Source organism: Balaenoptera borealis (genome assembly GCF_965194805.1).
Source record: "Balaenoptera borealis genome assembly, chromosome: 17".
In the NCBI taxonomy this organism is placed as follows: Eukaryota; Metazoa; Chordata; class Mammalia; order Artiodactyla; family Balaenopteridae; genus Balaenoptera; species Balaenoptera borealis.
The window spans coordinates 9,803,765-9,823,017 of NC_138876.1; the positions used below are offsets into that span (position 1 = coordinate 9,803,765).

The 19,253-nt window shown below is 44.1% G+C and overlaps 1 protein-coding gene across 3 annotated transcripts in view; it reads left to right on the forward strand.

Annotated features, from left to right (window-relative positions):
• The window catches only part of ADCY8 (adenylate cyclase 8), a 230,034-nt gene that overhangs the window by 75,786 nt on the left and 134,995 nt on the right, over positions 1-19,253 (forward strand). For all 3 annotated transcript variants that reach the window (XM_082363043.1, XM_082363044.1, XM_082363045.1), the window contains exons 3-4: positions 2,223-2,353; positions 10,812-10,923. In XM_082363043.1, the coding sequence (XP_082219169.1) occupies positions 2,223-2,353; positions 10,812-10,923 (243 nt within the window). The remainder of the gene's footprint in view (positions 1-2,222; positions 2,354-10,811; positions 10,924-19,253) is intronic.

A 19,253-nucleotide genomic window follows, 5' to 3' on the forward strand; every position in this document is an offset into this window, starting at 1 on the left:
ATATATATGTATATATGTATAACTGAATCACTTTGCTGTACAGCAAAAATTAACACAGCATTGTCAATCAACTACACCTAAATTAAAAAATTAATAGTAATAATAAAATACACCTGTCTTAAACTCCATTCCACACTAGAGCAAATTATAGGAAAAAAAAAAAAAAGCAGATTTTTGCCTCATTTCCACAGCACAAGATCTTTTTAGGATTTACTTCATGTTGCTAGTTAAACAGTTATTTTGTTTTTATCTGCTGTGTTGATCACAATGGAAGAATATTATTCTGTCAAGTGTTAGGTCCCTAATTTGTGGAGGTGTGTATCTCATTTCCTCTCCTCTCGATAAAGAGTTAATGTCTCTGAGCCCGGTTCCTCTCCTGTGTGCCCTGTTTCGGTGAATGGAGCACACGCTCCCCATCAACCAAACTCAAAACCTAGCCATCACCACAGTTACGCCCTCTTTCTCTCCTGCCATCCCTATTGGTTGCCAGTCCTATAGACCTTATCCCCCCATCACCTCTCCCCTGGACCACTGCAGGAGCTCCCCGAGCTGGTCTCCCTGCCTCTACCCTTGGCCCCCTTCTCATAATTCATTCTCCAAACCACAGCCAAGGGTGATCTTTTTTTTTTCTTAATAAATTTATTTATTTGTTTATTTTTGGCTGTGTGGGTCTTTGTTGCTGCGCGCGGGCTTTCTCTAGTTGCGGCGAGCGGGGGCTACTCTTCGTTGCGGTGCACGGGCTTCTCATTGCGGTGGCTTCTCTTGTTACTGAGCATGGGCTCTAGGCGCACGGGCTCTAGAGCACACGCTCAGTAGTTGTGGCTCGCGGGCTCTAGAGTGCAGGCTCAGTAGCTGTGGCACACGGGCTTAGCTGCTCCGCGACATGTGGGATCTTCCTGGACCAGGGCTTGAAGCCATGTCCCCTGCACTGGCTGGCGGATTCTTAACCACTGCGCCACCAGGGAAGTCCAAGGGTGATCTTTTAAAACATCAATCAGCTTATGTCACTCCTCTGCTTAGTATCACGTGGTGCCTTCCAGCTTTAGTTGGAATTAAATGGTAACATCTCAGGCAGGCCTGACACATTTATCTACACCTCCAACCCCATTGACTGTCACCACACCCCTCTATCACCACCCTCCAGGCACACCATTGCTCTCCGTTTGTCTCAGGACATTTGCACCTGCTGTTTCCTCTTCCTGGAGCTCCCTTCTCCTTGTACCACACAGGGCTGGCTCATTCTAAACTTTCATGCATCTGTTTACATATCAGTTGCTCAGAAAGGTCATTCCTAACCCCCTATTTGAATCCCGTTATCAACCATCATACTCTCTGATCATGACCTGTCCTTGCTTGGCACTTGTCACATTTTGTAAGTATGTGTGGGCATGTTTGGGTGTGTGTATTTAATGTCTGTATTCCTTATTAGAATGTAAGCTCCACAGTAGTAGGGCTGTCATTCATTTGGTTCACCACTGTATACCCAACCCCCAGTACAATGCCTGGCAAATAACAAGTACTTCGTAGATATTTGTCATGTTCATAGGATGGTACGAAATTAGCAATTCCTCGAGAAGTTCAGCCAAGAGCCGCATTAGTTCTACACGGTCCATCCACCCTTCTGAGACCCAGTGGTCAGCCTAAAAAGACTGTCCCTTGTCAACTGAAAAAAAAATTCACAACCTGAAAGTTGAGTTATGTTTTATTCAGCAGACTTTCTGAGGACATCAAGCCCGGGACACAGCATCTCAGATAACGCTGAGAAAACTGTTCCAAAGAGGCAAGGGTGGGTGGGAGGGAGCCAGGATATATAGGAGTTTTTTGCAACAAAAGACCAGGTAGTTGGAACATCAAAGGATTACTGTTCATTAAAGAAAACCAGATATCTCAAGTTAAGCAGTTTAGCACTTTTCTATGTATAGGAAGATACAAGAGTCTGGGCTCATTGAAATCATGCTTTTGATATGCAGCTCAGCTCTCTGGGGCCAGCATCCTGTGTTTTCTCATCCTGAGTTTCCTCAGGGTGCACCTTTGTGGGAGGCTGCAGCAGCTGACTGCTAGATGGGCTTGGCAGCGGGCCGGCCGTTTGTCTCCATCCTGGGTTCCCTCAGGGCTCACCATCCAGGCGGCTGTAACGTAATGGCTTGATGGCTGCAACATCTTTTGTTTACCGATATGGCCGGCGATACTTTAGTCCTCACGCTTGTATTTGTGTGTCCCAGGAGCGGCTTGTGCTGTCTGTGCTCCCTCGGTTTGTCGTCCTGGAGATGATCAACGACATGACCAATGTGGAAGACGAACACCTGCAGCATCAATTCCACCGGATCTACATCCATCGCTACGAGAATGTCAGGTGAGAAACAGGACACCTCGCCCAGTTCTCTGCGTGATCCACGCGCTCCTGGCTGCTCTCACCTTGTGGCCGTGACTTCTGTCTGCCCGCATGTCAGCGCCTTTCTTCATTTGGTTGAGTAATTCATCAACTAGCGATTATTCATCAGAGAGTTCTGCATTTCCAAACTGAGGCTCGAGAAGAGTGTCTGCAGTTAAATTTGCTAGTTGACTTACCACCTGGCTCCTCTGCAGTGGACTTGCCTGCCTTTACATTTTGAGTAGGAAAGGCAAAAGCCTGTGACACTGTGGTGGGAAAAATAATTCCAGAATGTCATCTGGAGGCCTCAGGGGCGATTACATAGGTCTCTTCTTTATATTCCTTATAAGTGTCTTTAAAACAATACCAAAAAAAGGATTACAGCTTATTTTTCTTTTGCAAACATATTTTTTGGTCACTCATTCACCCATCCATCCATTCTGCATCCACTGACCCTTCCACCCATTCACACACCCAACCATCCATCCCTTCATTCATCCATCCATTCATCCATCAATGCCCTCTCTTTGCCCAGCACTGTGCCAGACAATATAGCTCTTCAGTGAGACAGACCTGTTTAGAATCCCAATTCTACCTCTTCCTTGTGTATGACCTTGGGCAATTTACATACCTGACTCTCAGAATCCTTCTCTGTAAAACAGGCGCTTTAATAGCCACCTTACAGGGGTTTATGTAGATTATGTGAGTGAAGATATATACAAAGCACAGGACTGGCATAAGCATATAGTAGAGCATTAAGCATATTGTAGATTGTTTCAGACGTGTCTCCTGGTTGCAAGCAGAAAAAGAATCCAACCCTGGCTGATGTAAAAGAAATGTATTGGAAGGCTACATGGGGGCTCCCAGAGTCATTGGGGAAGGATGGAGAGGCGGGCTCAGGAAATGGGCCGGAAAGAAGCGGAAAGCACAGTCAAAATCCCAGCAGGGCACTAGGCCAGTGAGGGCGCTGCTTCCACTGTACCTGAAGAATCCATTCCCTGTGCTACCAACCCTGTCCCAGACACAGCTGCCTCCTCTGCACACAGAATGCCTCCGCAGCCCCCAGGATCTGGATTTGGCTGCCTTTGTCCTGCCCCACTCTCTGACCCCCCTGCCTCTTTGCATCTCAAGTTAAGCCTGAGGCAGATGTGTCTGATTGGCTGAGCCCAGTCATTTCCCAGAAGTGGCTAGGACGCAAATATCTGACATTTTCAGCTTGTACCGGAGAACTGTATCTCCCTCCCACCAAACATCATAGGGTGGGAATTTCCCAAACATAGGGGAACATCTATAGGTTGAAGAGCTCTAAAAATGACCAGTGGTACCGTCTTAGTTCCTTTCCTCCTAACTTTGGTAGGAGGGAAGAACAACTTTTCCTTCTCACCAGCATCTCTGGGTGTTTTTCTGGTGTGCCAGGGCACTTGTGTGAATGCAAGTCTAGCAGAAATCTTGATTCTAACACAACCTTTTAGCAAATATATCAGTGTAGGTCATTCGGGGTCTCATCCAAGAATTGAGCTACACTGGCTTAGATGCTTGAGTTTGCAAAGAGCCCCTTGTCAAACAGCAACTCTAATACAAGATGCACTCCAGATCTAGGAATTTGTCCCACAGACAGTGGGAACTCGTCAATACCAATTCTAGAACAACGGGCTCAGGGCAGTACTAGTCATTATAATACAGTGTGAGGCTCTATTATTAAGTAAGCAAAGGACAGTAAGAGATCAAAAAAAGAGGAAGACCCGGGGTGGGGATGGAGGTGCGTAGAGAAACATTCCTAGAAGGGGTGATTCTTATTTGCCTTCTTTGAAATTGAGTCCGCCAAGTGAAAAAAAAGATCAAAGAAAGGAATCCTAGGCAGAGGAATCAGCACAAGTGAAGGCAGAACAGTGAGATAAAATTAAGAAAAATGCAAAATATAGATCATATATTTGACATATATGACATATTATGAAATATGTATTGACATAGTATAATGATTCGTATATAATTATAATGGTATGTAATTTAATGAAGTATAATGAAATAAGACATATTATAAAATATATATGACATATTACAAAAGTGTCTGTCACCATGGAGAAAGAGGAGAAAAAAAAAACCTGCCCTTCATAAAGAAAAAAATAAACAAGCCTGCACACCCACGTCAACATACTTGGGAGCCTTAAGTTCAATAAAAGGCGTGTTTGGAGTTCTTCCTGCACTTATCAATTTTCAGTGCTTCCCTTAGTGAAGAACAACTAAAGTTACTTCTGCCCCTTGCACCCTGCCCATTTATCTTAAATCATTGAACTGAGATTTTGTGCTCCAGACTCTTTTCCAGAACTTCGCGCCACATTAAATTAAGATTGCATTTGCTGCCCTGCATTGTCAGTGGTCTCAGCTCGCAGTGAAGGAGCCACTTCTAATGGTAGAAGAATGTGCAGAGGTCCTGGCAGCTGGAGGGGCCCCTCCCAGCTGTTCACAGAGGCAGTGGTGGCGAGATGCCCACAGCCCCGCTGGTCCTGGGAAGATGCACTCAACTCGGGGCGGTGGAGCCCCTCCTGCCCACTGCCCTTTAGCACCACTGCTGGGTGCTAAAATAGGACCAGAGATGAAAAATGCAGGATGGGCCTTAGCCCGTGTCTGAGAACAATGTCGGGCCGGCTGCGACACCCCGTTCCCTAGCCCCCAGAGCACACCCACTGCAGGAAAGGGAGGGAGCGTTTTTGAAATCATTTCCCATCCTGTCACTGTCTTTGAGGAAACCCACCTGGTTCATTCTTTCTTCTCTGTTGCTTTTTTGTTGTTATGGTTTTGTGACCTTTCCCTAAAAACAGTCTGCTATAAATATCTAACTCAATCATGTTTCGTACAGCTCATTGCATCCTGTCTGGGTAAGGTGCAGTAAGAGGCGCCACGCCTGGTGACATGAGTGGCCCAGAGTGGAATGGGGCGAGTGCATCAGGGTTTTCATCCCAGAACGCTTTCCATGAGCCCCCTGTGAGACTTCGGTTGCATCATTTCATCTTTCCGGATCTCCGTTTCCTAATCCAAAAACCAAGCTGCTTGAAATGGACAAAACATTTGGACTGTCAAGTCGATTTCAGCTACAAACATATGAGCCTTCACCAGATTCATTCTGGAGCTCCACCTGGCCACTCGGCTTTTTATGAGAAGCCATTTGGGCTTCCAACCCCATCTGCCCAATTCTACTTCTCTTTCCTTATTCCCCCTATTTTAAGACATTTCTTGTGCTAGTTAGGGGAATGCTCTAACAAATAACCTCTCAATTTCAGTGATGTAAACTCAATATAATTCATCTACACAACTCCCCCTGGCTTATATTCCCTGCCAGTGGGTGATTCAGGGATAAAGCCCCCTGCATTTCATAGCTGTATCACCCCCTTGGGCTTCAAAGTTGTCGGCATTCAGCTCTTGGCGAGAAAAGGGTAGAAAAGGCACACCTGCTTCTTTACCACCTCAGCCCAGAAGTGGCATCTGTCACTCTGGTCAGATTCCATTGATGGGACCTGATTACATGGCTCCACCTCGATACAAGAGGGGCACAGAGCCCCTGCCAGTGGTCTTTGCTAGTGACAGGCAGGCATGGATTTGGTGGACACTTAGCTTCTCTACCAGGGCTCCCTGCCCCCGTTCCTTTTGCCCCCAAACCCCATGCCATGTACGTTTGCACACATTTGCTGGCATAACTCAGTCTACTCACTTTCTTGACTGGCTGTTTCTTCCCAGCCAGGCCTGTCAGCATGTGCAATCATCACATTGAAGCCCAATCCGGCCTCTGTACCCTGACACCAAATTAAATCTCGGAGACAGAGTTTTGGGTGAAGTAGAAAATAATAGCTTTATTGCTTTGCCAGGCAAAGGGGGCCACGGCGGGCTCCTGCCCTCAGAACTGTGTTCTGACCAACCTGGCGGGGGTAGTGAGGAGTTTTGTAGTAATGGTTCAAAGAGGGCGTGATCAGCTCGTGGACCCTCTTCTGATTGGTTGGTGGGGAGGTAACTGGGAGTCGGCATCATCAACCTTCTGGTTCCACCCGGTCTGGGGTCTGTGTGCTTGTGGGCAGCAGACAGGTAACTTCTCCCACCTGGTGAGGGTTTCAGTATCTGCAAAGCAGCTCAAAGATGTTGTTATGTGTATCCCTTGAGGGGAACCAGGACGCTGCCCCAAGGCTGCACTATTGTTTCTTGACTGTTCCTCCCTTGTCTCTGCATCCCCTCGCTTCCCTAATTAGCAACTGTTTGAACCTGCAGGTTGGAACTCAGGGAAGGTCCTGGAGGCTGAGTGAAGCCTATTTCCTGTAATCAAGAAATAGGGGACACAGAAAGGCTTTTGTGCCCAGGAGCCCCACAGGGTCCTGCTTGGTTTTAACATTGGCCTTGCAGACTACCGTTTCACATACAAGCAAAATGCAGTTGAGTGGAGCTAGAGAACTTGGCTTTGGAGGTCTGTTTGTGTGGCCATCTATTAAACACTCTCCGATTCCCAAAAATTTCCACAAGGAGTTACATACTCTCCACTTACTGAGGACTATGCTGTGATTTACAAGTGATCTTTCAGTAATCCTGCAGAGTAGCTTTAATGATCTCTGCTTTATTATAAAGAAAATGGAAGCTCAGAGTGGTTAAATAACCTGCCCAAGAACACAAGTTAGGAATAAAAGTCTACACAGGGCTCGTGTTCCTAATGAGTCTAGTGAATTCTCCTTGAGGATTCTGTTTGCAGAGTGACTAATAGGTAACATAGCTTATTTTTAGCCAAATAAACAACTTATATAAGCAAATTAGATTTGACAATTAATATGGCCTCTTCGGTATATTCATCTGGAAGATTACAAGTTTATACCTAGAGTCAAAAGAACTGACCGTGAGCCCAGCACCTGGGGGGGGGGGGGGGAAGCAGAATGAACAAGAGAGAACCAGGGCCCTGGTTTCTGCTTCTTGTCTTTTGCTCAACAAACTCTTATTGCATAACTATGACTTAAACCAGGGCTTCTCCATCTTTAAGGTGCACACAAATCACCTAGGGCTCTTGTTAGATTCTTGTTAGATCCTGATCCAGTGGGTCTGGGGCGGGGCCTGAGATCTGCATTTCTAACCAGCTCCCAAGAGATGCCAGTAGTGGCCATGACCACACTCTGAGGAAGGAAGACTCAATTCTGAAGATTTCTGTTGATTCAATTCAGGAACTATACCATGAGGCCCACCATGTGCTGGGGCATGGGATACAGAGGTAACTCTCTCCTGTTCTTTAGCTTGTGGATGGAGAACACTTTGCACACATGATTGTGTTACCAAGTGATAAATGCCATGACAGAGGGGAGCATAGGCTGGACAGGAGGCTAGAATAGGGGTGACAGGCTTTGCTTAGGCAAATCTCCATAAAAGTAGAATCTTAGCATATGAGTGGGGTCTTAAAGGACAAGTAGGATTTTAATAGGTAGCAACAGGGAAGAAACTATGCCAGGGGGCAGGTACATCATGTACAAACACCAGTGTCTAAAGTATGGTGTGTTCAGAAGACTGCAAAAAAAAAAAAAAAAAAAATTCATGATTTTGGAACACTGAGCACATCTGAAACTTTTATGCTCTTTGCTCTCAGGGAATCCATTTCTTCTTTCAATAGACTGCACGTTTCATAAGGGCTGTGGTGGTACTTTCTGTTCTCCACTATATCTCCAGTATCTGACATATATGGTAGGCCTTCCATTTATTAGCTGTTGAATGAATGAATTAATGAACCTGTCCTGCCATAGACAGATAGATATTAATAGCTTTGGGCAAATGGATCCATAAAGTGAGTAGTTGGACTAGATGATCTCTGGGCCCTTCCACCTTCCCACCTGCCATGATGATGGCTTACTTCAAAGGTAGCATTACTGTAGTGATAAACAGTGTAGATTCCAGAACCAGGCTGCCTGGTTCAAATCCTAGATTTTCGTGTCTGTGGGAAAGTTACTCAGGCTTCAATTTCCTTATCTGTAAACGGAGATGATCATCCTAGGTCCTACCTCATAGGTTGTTATGAGGAATGAACTCTTAGAACGTATCAAGTCCACAGTTCACACTCTGTAAGTATTGCTGCTGCTGTTGTTTTAGGTTTGTGTCAACAGGAATTCTTTTAGCCGCAAGTAACAAATAATCCAGTTAATGGTCAGACTGTCTTCCTTCTCTGTTACCTCTTTCCCTCCTCCCAACCATTCAGTCATAGTGTACTTTTGTGCAATAACGATGGAGAGAGCTAATGCATTTATGCAGCACTTACTATGCCAGGCACTGTGCTAAACACTTGCTACCCACCTATGAGGTAGGTACTGCAATCATCTTCAGTAGATAAAACAAAGGCTTGGAGAAGTTCATAGTATTCATAAGTGGTGATCTGGGGTTTGAACCCCAGTCTGTCTAGACTCAAATCCTATGCATGTGACCAGCTGCTATGCCACCAGAAAGCTGTAGAGGACAGTGGCAGTGTAGTGACTGTGCCAGAGGAAGCCTTATACATTAAAAATCTAAAGGTATCACTCCCACGCTTAAAACCCGTCACTAGCTTTCCATCATGTTTAGGGAAAAGTCTGTATTCATCAACCTGGCTAATCAAGCCCTTCTGTATTGTTCCTCTGCTTACTTCTCTGACCTCATCTCTCTCTCTCTCTCTCTCTCTCCCTTCCTCCCTCCTTCTTTCTCTCTTTTTTTCTCTCCCTCTTCCCTCTTCTCGTCCCACCCTCCTTGCTCAGTACTACCCTTTCACTAGCTGTCCTTGAATACTTGCAGAACCCTGGTACATTTGCTTGTTCTTCCTCCAGACCCTAGTATGTGCTGATCTCTTGCTAAGAGCAGCCATTCATTTACTCACTTTACCCATCAAGTCCCCTAGGTCCTTCAAGACTCGGCCTGGACTTTGCTTCACTAGAAAACTCCTGATCCCCCAATGGCTGGTCATCCCCAGTGTGTGTCTTTTTATCACAGTAGTCATTGCCTGTGTTGTTTCTGTCTTTCTCTTTGTCAACCCAACTCCATTCCCCATACTCTAAGCATCTTGAGGACATGCACTGGGGCTTCTTTATCATTTAATACAACTTCCTAGCACAGTGTGTAGCTGGTCACATAGTAGATACATTAATATTTGCTAAAATAATTAAGGCATTATCTAATTAATTAAAGCAATAGTTTTTAAACTGAGGTCTAAAAATTCTTAATGAGAATCTGAATGGGCTTCTGGGAAGGTACAGATCCCTTGAAATGAAGTGCAAAATTTTGAATACTTGTACATATTTTAGGAGCAAGAATCCATAAAAATGGAGACAACTTTAAGAACCGCTGAATACCAGGGGTGACCAAAGTAAGTCAATGCACATTCCACAGTGCCTTCTGGCTGATTCACCTATTTCAGTAAAACTAAGTCACACCAATGCTAAGACTCACCATCATTTTATGCAACACTAAGAAAAATAATCAAAAAGTTTGACACACTGCAAAATGCCATCAGTTTCAGAGATGATAAAACGCAAGAATGAAGAAAATATGGTACCCTCTTTGGTGTTCCATCCTTCCTCTCAGAGGTGTGCCTGTGATTGCGTCAGTCCCTGGGATGGTGTGTTAAGGGGGGTGAAGCAGTGCCCCACCACCGTGCAGTTCAGCCACGTGCACAATCCCAGCTCTGCCCCCCGGGCTACTAGTAAATGTTGAGCAAGTTTCCCTCCTCTCTGAGCTTCACTTTCCTCATCTTCACAATGGAATGAACAGTCCCTTCCCCACAGGGTAACTGGATGGATTAACAAGACAGTATTCATACAGTGCCTTGCGTTTATAAGGCTTTCAAGGGCTGCCCCTTCCCTTCCACCAAGCCATATGCATAGTATCGGACCTCACCTAACTGAAATTCTTAGTAAATGGGCGTTTCAGATAATTAATTATTCTGCCTAAGGTCTCCCAGGCTTGCTACCTATTCCCACAATTTTTGCAAAATGCCTGACTCTATTTGCCTGCAGTTTTGGGTAGAGTATATGTGTGTCATTGGGCTGAAGATAATGAGGTTTTGCATTCTTTTGTCCCCGTGTCCATTTTGCTCTGTGCTCATGACGTCTGCTTTGCTGTTCATTGTGAAAATATAGAGAGAATTCATAATGCTTCATTTTGCTTTCCACAATAAATTGATCTGTTCCTAGTGAAAAATTCCCTTTTGGGTTGTTTGCATTGCCCACAGTCCACAGCCCTGCACAGGAAGAAGGGCTTTCTGTTGCCTGTTTGTCCTTCCTGAACCCCTGGGTGGGCTCCCTGCTGAGATGTTTGTTAAACACTGAGGCATTCCTTGAGACTCCCATGGCAAGGAGAGCTTAAATCTCAGACCACAGTTGGTTTGTTTGAATGGTGATGTGTCTCCCAGGATAGATTAAAATATTAATGTGCTTTCCCCCCACCCCATCCCTTCCCTGTTGTCTAGTATTCTTTTTGCAGATGTTAAAGGATTTACCAACCTCTCCACGACCTTGTCTGCCCAGGAGCTGGTCAGGATGCTCAACGAGCTCTTTGCCAGATTTGATCGACTGGCCCATGTGAGTTGAATTTAATCGCCTCCTAGTCTTCGCAGGAGTGAGGGACTGCATGCGGAACTAGGGAAGAGAGGGACTCAGCCTTCATCACAATGTCATTCCGCATCGTGACCCCAGACACGGATCCCTGACCCTCGCGCATTCTGGGGACCGATGTTAGTTATTTACAGGTCTCGGACGGGAGGTTTGTCAGATTTTCCTAGCTGAGAGACAGCTGGCTGAGTGACAATTAAACCAAAGTCCTTTTTAATCTGCTTTCCATTTCCCCCTGCTGTGGCCAGGCACCATCCAGCTGCAGCCTCAGTGTTGCTTCATGCAGGAATGACTGCCTGCAGTTTCCCAGCCAACCGCGGCCATCTGGAATGAATTAGTCTCTTCTCAAGGACCAGTGAGCTACTGGCCCATCCCGCCACCATTTTGTTTGACTTAAGAGCTTTGTTTTTAGCCAACAAGACACTACCTTTCTTTTTCTGCTGGCTTAACCAGAGCTAAAATATAGAACAGGTTAAAGGAGATGAACATTTGCCACCAAAACACAAATTCCTAGTCCTCAAGCCACTCAAATTACAGAGGAATGTCATTGTCATGCTATATTTTAGAGTGGGTTTGGGGTTCAAATTGGCATGACTTAACTTCCTACTTTGTAAAGGGTGTATACTAGTGTCAATTTCACAGGCTGTCGTGAGAGTTTAATGAGACCCCATCAGTGGGAGTTCATTGTTAGGTTATCAAAATGTCCTATTTTAAGGCTGCCTCACTCCAACAGAGATCCATTCACACTTGCATCTGAGCACCTAGTAGGTGTTGTGTTGGGAATATGGAAATAACTAAAACACACCTTCCCCCTTAGAGCTAAGTCTAGTCATGGATACCTAAAAAAGTCATCAATGTACAATGTGCTATGTGCCATGATGAAGGGAAGTCTAGAGTGCTATGGGAACACAGAAACAACATATAACCCTTGGATCAGAGAAGACTTCTGGGAGAAAGTGATTCTTAGGCTGGGTCTTAAAAAGGAGAAAACAAATAGAATACCATTCAGCAATCAAAAGGGATAAATCACCAGTACATGTAACAACATCAGTGAATCTCAACTGCAATATGACAAGTGAAAGAAGCTGGACACAAAAGGCTAGACACTTTATGATTCCATTTGTAAGACATTCTAGAAAAGACAAAAATTATAGGGACAGGAAAGATATAAGTGATTGTCAGGGGGGATAAGGGGTGGAGGCAGTGGACTGATTGCACAGAGCATAGGGTGAGGGGATTTGGGGAGTGGTCCGGTTGCTCTATAGGTGAGTATGACTGTACACAATTATCAAAAGGGTAAATTTTATTGTATAAAAATTATACACCAGTTAGGTGTATAATTGAGGTGAAGAAGGCAGGGAAGGTCATCGTATGCAGAGGGGAGAACAAAAATTAACATGCTCTATGTGTAGAGAACCAGAAGAGATTTAGCACTGCTGAAAGGAGAATTCAAGGTAGGGAGTGGTAGAGGTGAGGCTAGAAAAATAAGCAAGGACCTGCCAAGGACCCTGCATTGTAATCTGTAGCTACTGAGCAACTATTGAATAGGAGACTGACATGAGCAGAAGAAGAGGTGGAAACTGAAGTCTCCTCCTGTTAGAAAGGTTGGATTAACCTGAAGGACTTGGAATTTGAAGGTAGGGAAGAATGTACACCATTTCTTCTTATTGTTGCCTCAAGGGCGGTTGGTGCCAGTTACACATAGTTATTCTACGTTACATTCTGGTTCTAAATATTTCTGCTCAGAGATACTAAGGTGAACAAAAATGACCCTCCAAAGAGAACTGAGAGATGTGATCAAGGTCAGTTTCTGGTGTCACAGTAATCCCCATTGACTCAGAGAAAGGGTTGTTATGTAAAATGTAATCCAAGTTGTTCAGGCAACACTTATTGTGTACTTACTAGGTGCCAGGAACCGTGCAGGGCTCTGGCAAGACAAAACCAGTCCCTGCCCTCAGAGTTTCCTAAGGGAGAAAGACAAGTCCGTAAAATTCGCAGGACAGTGTGGTGCAAGCAATAGGCACAGAAGTCCTGGTGGACGAAAGAAGGAACAGTCAGTGCTTGGGGTGAGGAGGGCGGCAGTGTAGCACCATGAAGACAAGAGGCTACATGCGAGGGGGTGTGAGCACGAGCAGGAGCTGTCCCGGCATCAAATTAGACAATGAAGAGCCTTCCAGGCTGAGCCATGATGCAAAGGCAGGAAAGTGTGAAAATGTGGAAATGTGCTACTTATTTGGGGAGCTATAAGGAGCTCAAGATTGCTGGAGCGTAAAGGGCATGGGAGATTGCAGTGAGAAGTGAGCTTGAAGAGGAGAGGAGAAACAAGTCTGGAGGGCACCATGTGACATTTTAAGGAACGTGGACTTGGTCCTGTAGCCCGGGCTCTTTGCCCTGGTTACAGTGTACATGGTGGGGGACAGGGAGTGAGATGGGGGTACACAGCTCATCGAGCCCCAGTGGGTGCAAGAAGCTATATAGTCCATCTTCTGGAGAAGGAGTCTTACTGAAAGATTTAAAGAAAAAAATCAAACTAAACACATGTAAGTGAGGGAGTAAAACTATTATTAATTTGATCATATTTAACATTCATAAACTGCCTGGTGTACATTATGCACTAGACTGCATATTTGCCCTGGATTACCTAATTTAGTTCTTAAAACAAACCTACAGGAGAGGTTCTTTATTGTTCCCATTTTACAGAACAAGTGACTGAAACTCAAAGAAGTAAAATGATCTGCCCAGAACCCCTGGTAGGTGGTGCATCTGTGATTCAGACCATCTGAGACCAGGTGATCACTCCTGACCACTAAGCAGTGCCCCAGGCACTTTAGGGGATGGAGCAAGATGTCAGAGATGTGTTGCCGTTCATGCCAGCCAACTTGAAGATTTAGATTTCTAGGACTTCAACTATGGGCTGGACTTCAATTAACTGTACAAATCCCCTCTCTGAGTCTGAGTTTTCCTATCAGAATTATAATGAAGGGTAAATGAAACAATACACAGAGACTGGCTCAAAATAAGTACTCAGCACCCATAAGTACTCCGTAACTCCCACTCTACCCCCTACCCCATCCACCACCCACCCACCCCAGGTGCATCAGTCTGTTCTACTCTAGAGGGCTTCTGTGGAAAAGCTTGAGAAACTCTGCCAGTGAAAACAATTCTACTCACCTTGGAATGAGAAAACCTACTTTAAATGTTTTTACCCCCAACCTTAGGCAAATCATTTAACCAAGTGGGTCACAGACTTTGCTTCTGTGTAAAAGGGGATTGCACTTGCCTTTTCTGATATCTTTTTTTATTTTATTTATTTATTTATTTATGTATTTATTTATGGCTGTGTTGGGTCTTCGTTTCTGTGCGAGGGCTTTCTCTAGTTGCGGCAAGTGGGGGCCACCCTTCATCGCGGTGCGCGGGCCTCTCACTATCGCGGCCTCTCTTGTTGCGGAGCACAGGCTCCAGACGCGCAGGCTCAGTAGTTGTGGCTCACGGGCCTAGTCGCTCCGCGGCACGTGGGATCTTCCCAGACCAGGGCTCGAACCCATGTCCCCTGCATTGGCAGGCAGATTCTCAACCACTGCGCCACCAGAGAAGCCCCTGTTATCTTTTAGCGTCAAAATTCTGTGGCTTTATAATGATCTGTGTCTGCCTTGCCATAATTATTTGCTTTAGATTTTCATTATGTCGTACATCTGACAGAACCCACTTCCCATGTAAATATCATCCAGTGAGCCTTCCCATTTATCCACTGCATTATTATGATGCAGGCAAAAACTTCAAAGCCTTCTATTAAAGATCCTCTTAGTGTGGTTGAATTCCTCAGTGCCCTTGTGGCTGCTCAAAGCAGAGTGTTTTTGACCCTTTCTAGTGCCCTTGGCAAACTCTAGTAACTTTTAATCTTTGATCTTTTTTTAAAAAAATAAAGTAGTCCTGGACTTCCCTGGTGGTGCAGTGGTTAAGAATCCGCCTGCCAATGCAGGGGACACGGGTTCAATCCCTGGTCTGGGAAGATCCCACATGCCGCGGAGCAACTAAGCCCACGAGCCACAACTACTGAGCCCGTGAGCCACAACTACTGAAGCCTGCGTGCCTAGAGCCTGTGCTCCGCAACAAGAGAAGCCACTGCAATGAGAAGCCCGCACACTGCAACGAAGAGGAGCCCCCGCTCACGACAACTAGATAAAGCCCACACGCAGCAACGAAGACCCAAAAATAAATAAATTAAATAAATAAATTTATTAAAAAAATAAATAAGTAAATAAAGTAGTCCCTACCTACTCCTCTCCCTAACAAATTAGGAATGAAAAATATGTATGCTATTATCAAGGCTTTAAAATCAACATCATTACATCTTAAGCCTTGTTTCACATTGCTGACAAAACGGGAAGCAACCTAAATTATTGTTACAAGGAACAATTCCAACACTATGGAAAGCTAATCAACAGATTTTAAAGAATGAGATAGCTATTTCTGTACCGACATAGAAAGAATTTCAAGACATGTTGTTGCATGATAAAGCATGTCTCAGATCTATAAACATAGTATGATCAATTTATGGCTAAAGAACATGAAAAATGGTGCATATATATAAACATAGAAATGTATATATTAATGCATAACAGCCTCTCAAGAGGGGAAAGGGGACCAGGTTTCCAGGGTGTGGTGTGTCTGAGGGGGAGAGACTACTAAAGGAGACTTATCTACAGTTTCATTTTTACTAAGACAATATATTCATGTGTTAATTTGTATAATTACAATTAGATAAAGTACTATAAAAATTGTCATGATTTCTAATATAACTTTTTTAAGTGCATTCGTAGCACTAATGTTTTCATTCTGAGAGGTTTTTTTCTTTTCATTTTTTTTTCTGATTACTAAAGCAATACTTGTCCATTATGTAAAATTCAAACATCAAAGATAGAAACAATAGAGAAAGTATGTATCCCTGTAATCTTACCCCTCCTCAAAGATATAACCATCTTTGATAATTTGGTGCCTGTATCTCCTCAGTGTTATGTGCATACATGGTTTCATAAATTCTCTGGATTTTTTCCCAAGATTTTTATCATATCAAAGCCATCAAGATGGGAGGAAAAGGATTATATTAAGACTAACTCGATAAAATTTACAAGACCCTCACCCTACTTTATTTTTCTTTTTCAGTATCTTTTTTCAAAGCAACCTGGCTTTTTTAATGTGAGTTTTTCAAAGCGGTTTCTGGTAAAAAGAAGTTGCTTGGATATTACTGTTAAATCGTCTGACAGCTCACGGGAATTGATCAGAAAAATGTGTCTGCAAATTGACAGAACTTGGCAGATGAGAAGACAGGCCTTTCATATTTATATTTATATTTATACATACATACATGATTGGTATATATACACATATGCATATAAACATACCATTTATATAGGGCCCACAGTTTTTCAAGGAGGCTGCCAGCTTCACCTTTTGTTTAGAAGAAAAATGGACCCTGGGTTACAAACATCTTCACCTTCCAAAGGGTAATGAACTATTTTACAGATCTTCTTCCAAAATACATTTTTGTCAGGAGATCTACCATTCTGGACTCTGCCATAATTTCTGCAGTTTTGTAAAGAAAGAGCATGGAGTCCCAAAGTCAAACAGACATGCTGTGAATTCCACTTCTGTCTCTCACTTGCTGTGTGACCTTCACTTCCTTAAGCCATCTGTGAAGTGGCACATGACTCAGAATGTGGTCGTAAAGACTAAACAAGATCAATATAATGCCTTTAACACATAGCCTGGCACATAGTATTTGCTCAGTAAATACAACTGCCTTTCCCTAAAGTTTTCCAAAATGTTTTCACCTCTGTTTGCATGGAAAAATCACTGATTTGGAGCTTCTGAATATCATGTATAATCCATATCCATTACTTTTTAAGCCAGCTGCTCTGTGGTATGGGAGGTTTTCCATCTCTCTTACACTGAAATTTTCATATCTAAAAACATGGTCTGCCATGTTCAGGGTTATTGTGAGACTCAAAGGAGAAAAGATAAGGCATAGCATTAAATGTGGAGAAGACTATTTTCAGGTTAGCTGTCACTGGCATTGCTAGTTGATGGCCATGCTTACTTAGTTATGTATTAAGGGCAAGGGGACCATTTGACATGCGTCACATATGGGGAATTGAAACCCACATATCAGTGGCTTCGGTGACTTGTCGAAGGTGAAACAGCTGGTAAATTTGACTAGAATGCGGAGGTCTGATTCTTAGACCAAAGTATTTCCTGCTCTACCCTTTCCCTCCCCCCTCCCCATTGTCAACAGGGAGGCAGATCTCTCTGCTGACCAGGCTACCAACAGCCCGAGTCACAGCAGGCTCTGCCCCAGAGACCATCTGAAGGCAAAGTGTGGCTGATTGAAGTCACCCACCCCTACCTCCCAGCCTCAGTGTTCTCCGCTGCAGAATCAGAATAAGGGATTTGCTCCTTTGCAAACAAATGTTAGGAAGTTTTAACTTGTGGCCACATGCGAGATACATATGTATATGCATATAAAAACTCACTACATTGCTGTAATATATACACATATACACAACATATATATATACAGCAGTATATGTAGTATAAATATGTACAGCAATTGTGTGTGTATTCATATATATATATATATATATATATATATATACACACTGCAATGTATTGAGTTTTTATCATTCATTTCATTTAGTGCCAGGAACTTTCCTTTATTCCAAGAATATGTCTTTTTACTTTTTTGGTGTTAAAAATGCCCTTTCTTTTATAAAGTGATGGGGATAGTTGGGTAGTCTGGTTGTTATTTTTGTATGTTGATGGACTTTTCATACTTCCTTGGCAAAACACAAAATTGAACTCTAGAGCAGTGCCTTGGGCCTTCTGGGGTTTTTTTTATAACTGTCCTATGGACTCCACAAATCTGCAAACTGCCAGGACCAGTGGGTCAGGTCTCCCTAGTTCCATTCTGGCCATAACAGTCTAGAGCGTCTTAGAAGAAACAAGTGAAGGTCTTGAGCTTCCCTTTTTGCTCTCTTACAAAATTAGTTGCATTGAAGCAGCCAATAGATAGGAACCACACACTCCTAAAAATAACCGTGGGATAGCTGTGCCTGCTATCAGCGTTCTGAAGATCACATCTGTGCCCATTTGGGAAGGTTGGCAAGGCCCTGGAGATCTGATCCAGACAGGGAAACACCAGAGCCAGTTCTGATTCTCTTTTCCCTGTCTGATATTTGTTTTTTATTGGGAAAGTGATTTCACTTGTTACCCAAACATGATGTCCCAACCCCTGATCAGATTAGGAAACCAGCATGGCGCCTTATAACTTGGCAGAACCAGGGCATCCACTGTGCTGCTGGCATCTCAGTAAGCCCCTTTCTGTCTGCAACTCCCCTCCTCCTGCCCTTGGACTCTGGTTTCCCAAGGAGAGCCCCTAACCCACAAAGCCATAGACACACAGGCACCTAGGGCTTCAAATCTAGAAGACATCTCAGAGTCATTCCATCCCAACCATCTACCCAAGGAGACCTAGAGAGAATCTGCCTGTGTCACAGATAGAAATGTGAAAGAACGAGGACAGGAGTCCAAGTCATCATCATAGAGACGGGCGACATTAATTTAGCGCCCCATCTGCTGGACCCTATACTAAGCCTTCACATGCCTCATCTTCCTGCATCTTTACAATCACAGTGAGGTCCTATTCTTATCCCCATTTTATGGATGAGGCAACGGAGGCTCAGAGCTTAAGTAATTTACCTAAAAACACACAGTGAGGATGGGGTGGGGGGTCTAGGATTTGATCTGCAATGGGACTCCTCAGCCAGTGCTCTTAGCCCCTATGCTCTACCGCCCCAAGTTCCCGTTCCTCTATAACCTGCAAAATCCAGCCTATTCCCATCCAATATGAAAGTATGCACCATTTCCTAGGTGCCTGTTGCTCTTTGAAACTTTGTAAGGATCATGTCTTCAAGATTGTGAATCCACCAAACAAACAGGTGTGTCCTGCTTCTCACTGGTGAAGTGATCAGGATAAAAATTGTACCTACCTCCAGGTTCTTATGAGGGTGCATTCTGTTTAATATATCATAGGGGTTGTTTTAATCATCTTTGTGTCAGGGACAATGCTTGCTTTATGATAGATGCTCACCTGATGTTTTTATCAATGAGCAAGCGTGTGAATCAGTAAATGAATACAAGTATGTATAAGACCCAGTCAGGGCTTCCCTGGTGGCTCAGTGGTTGAGAATCCGCCTGCCAATGCAGGGGACACGGGTTCGAGCCCTGGTCTGGGAAGATCCCAC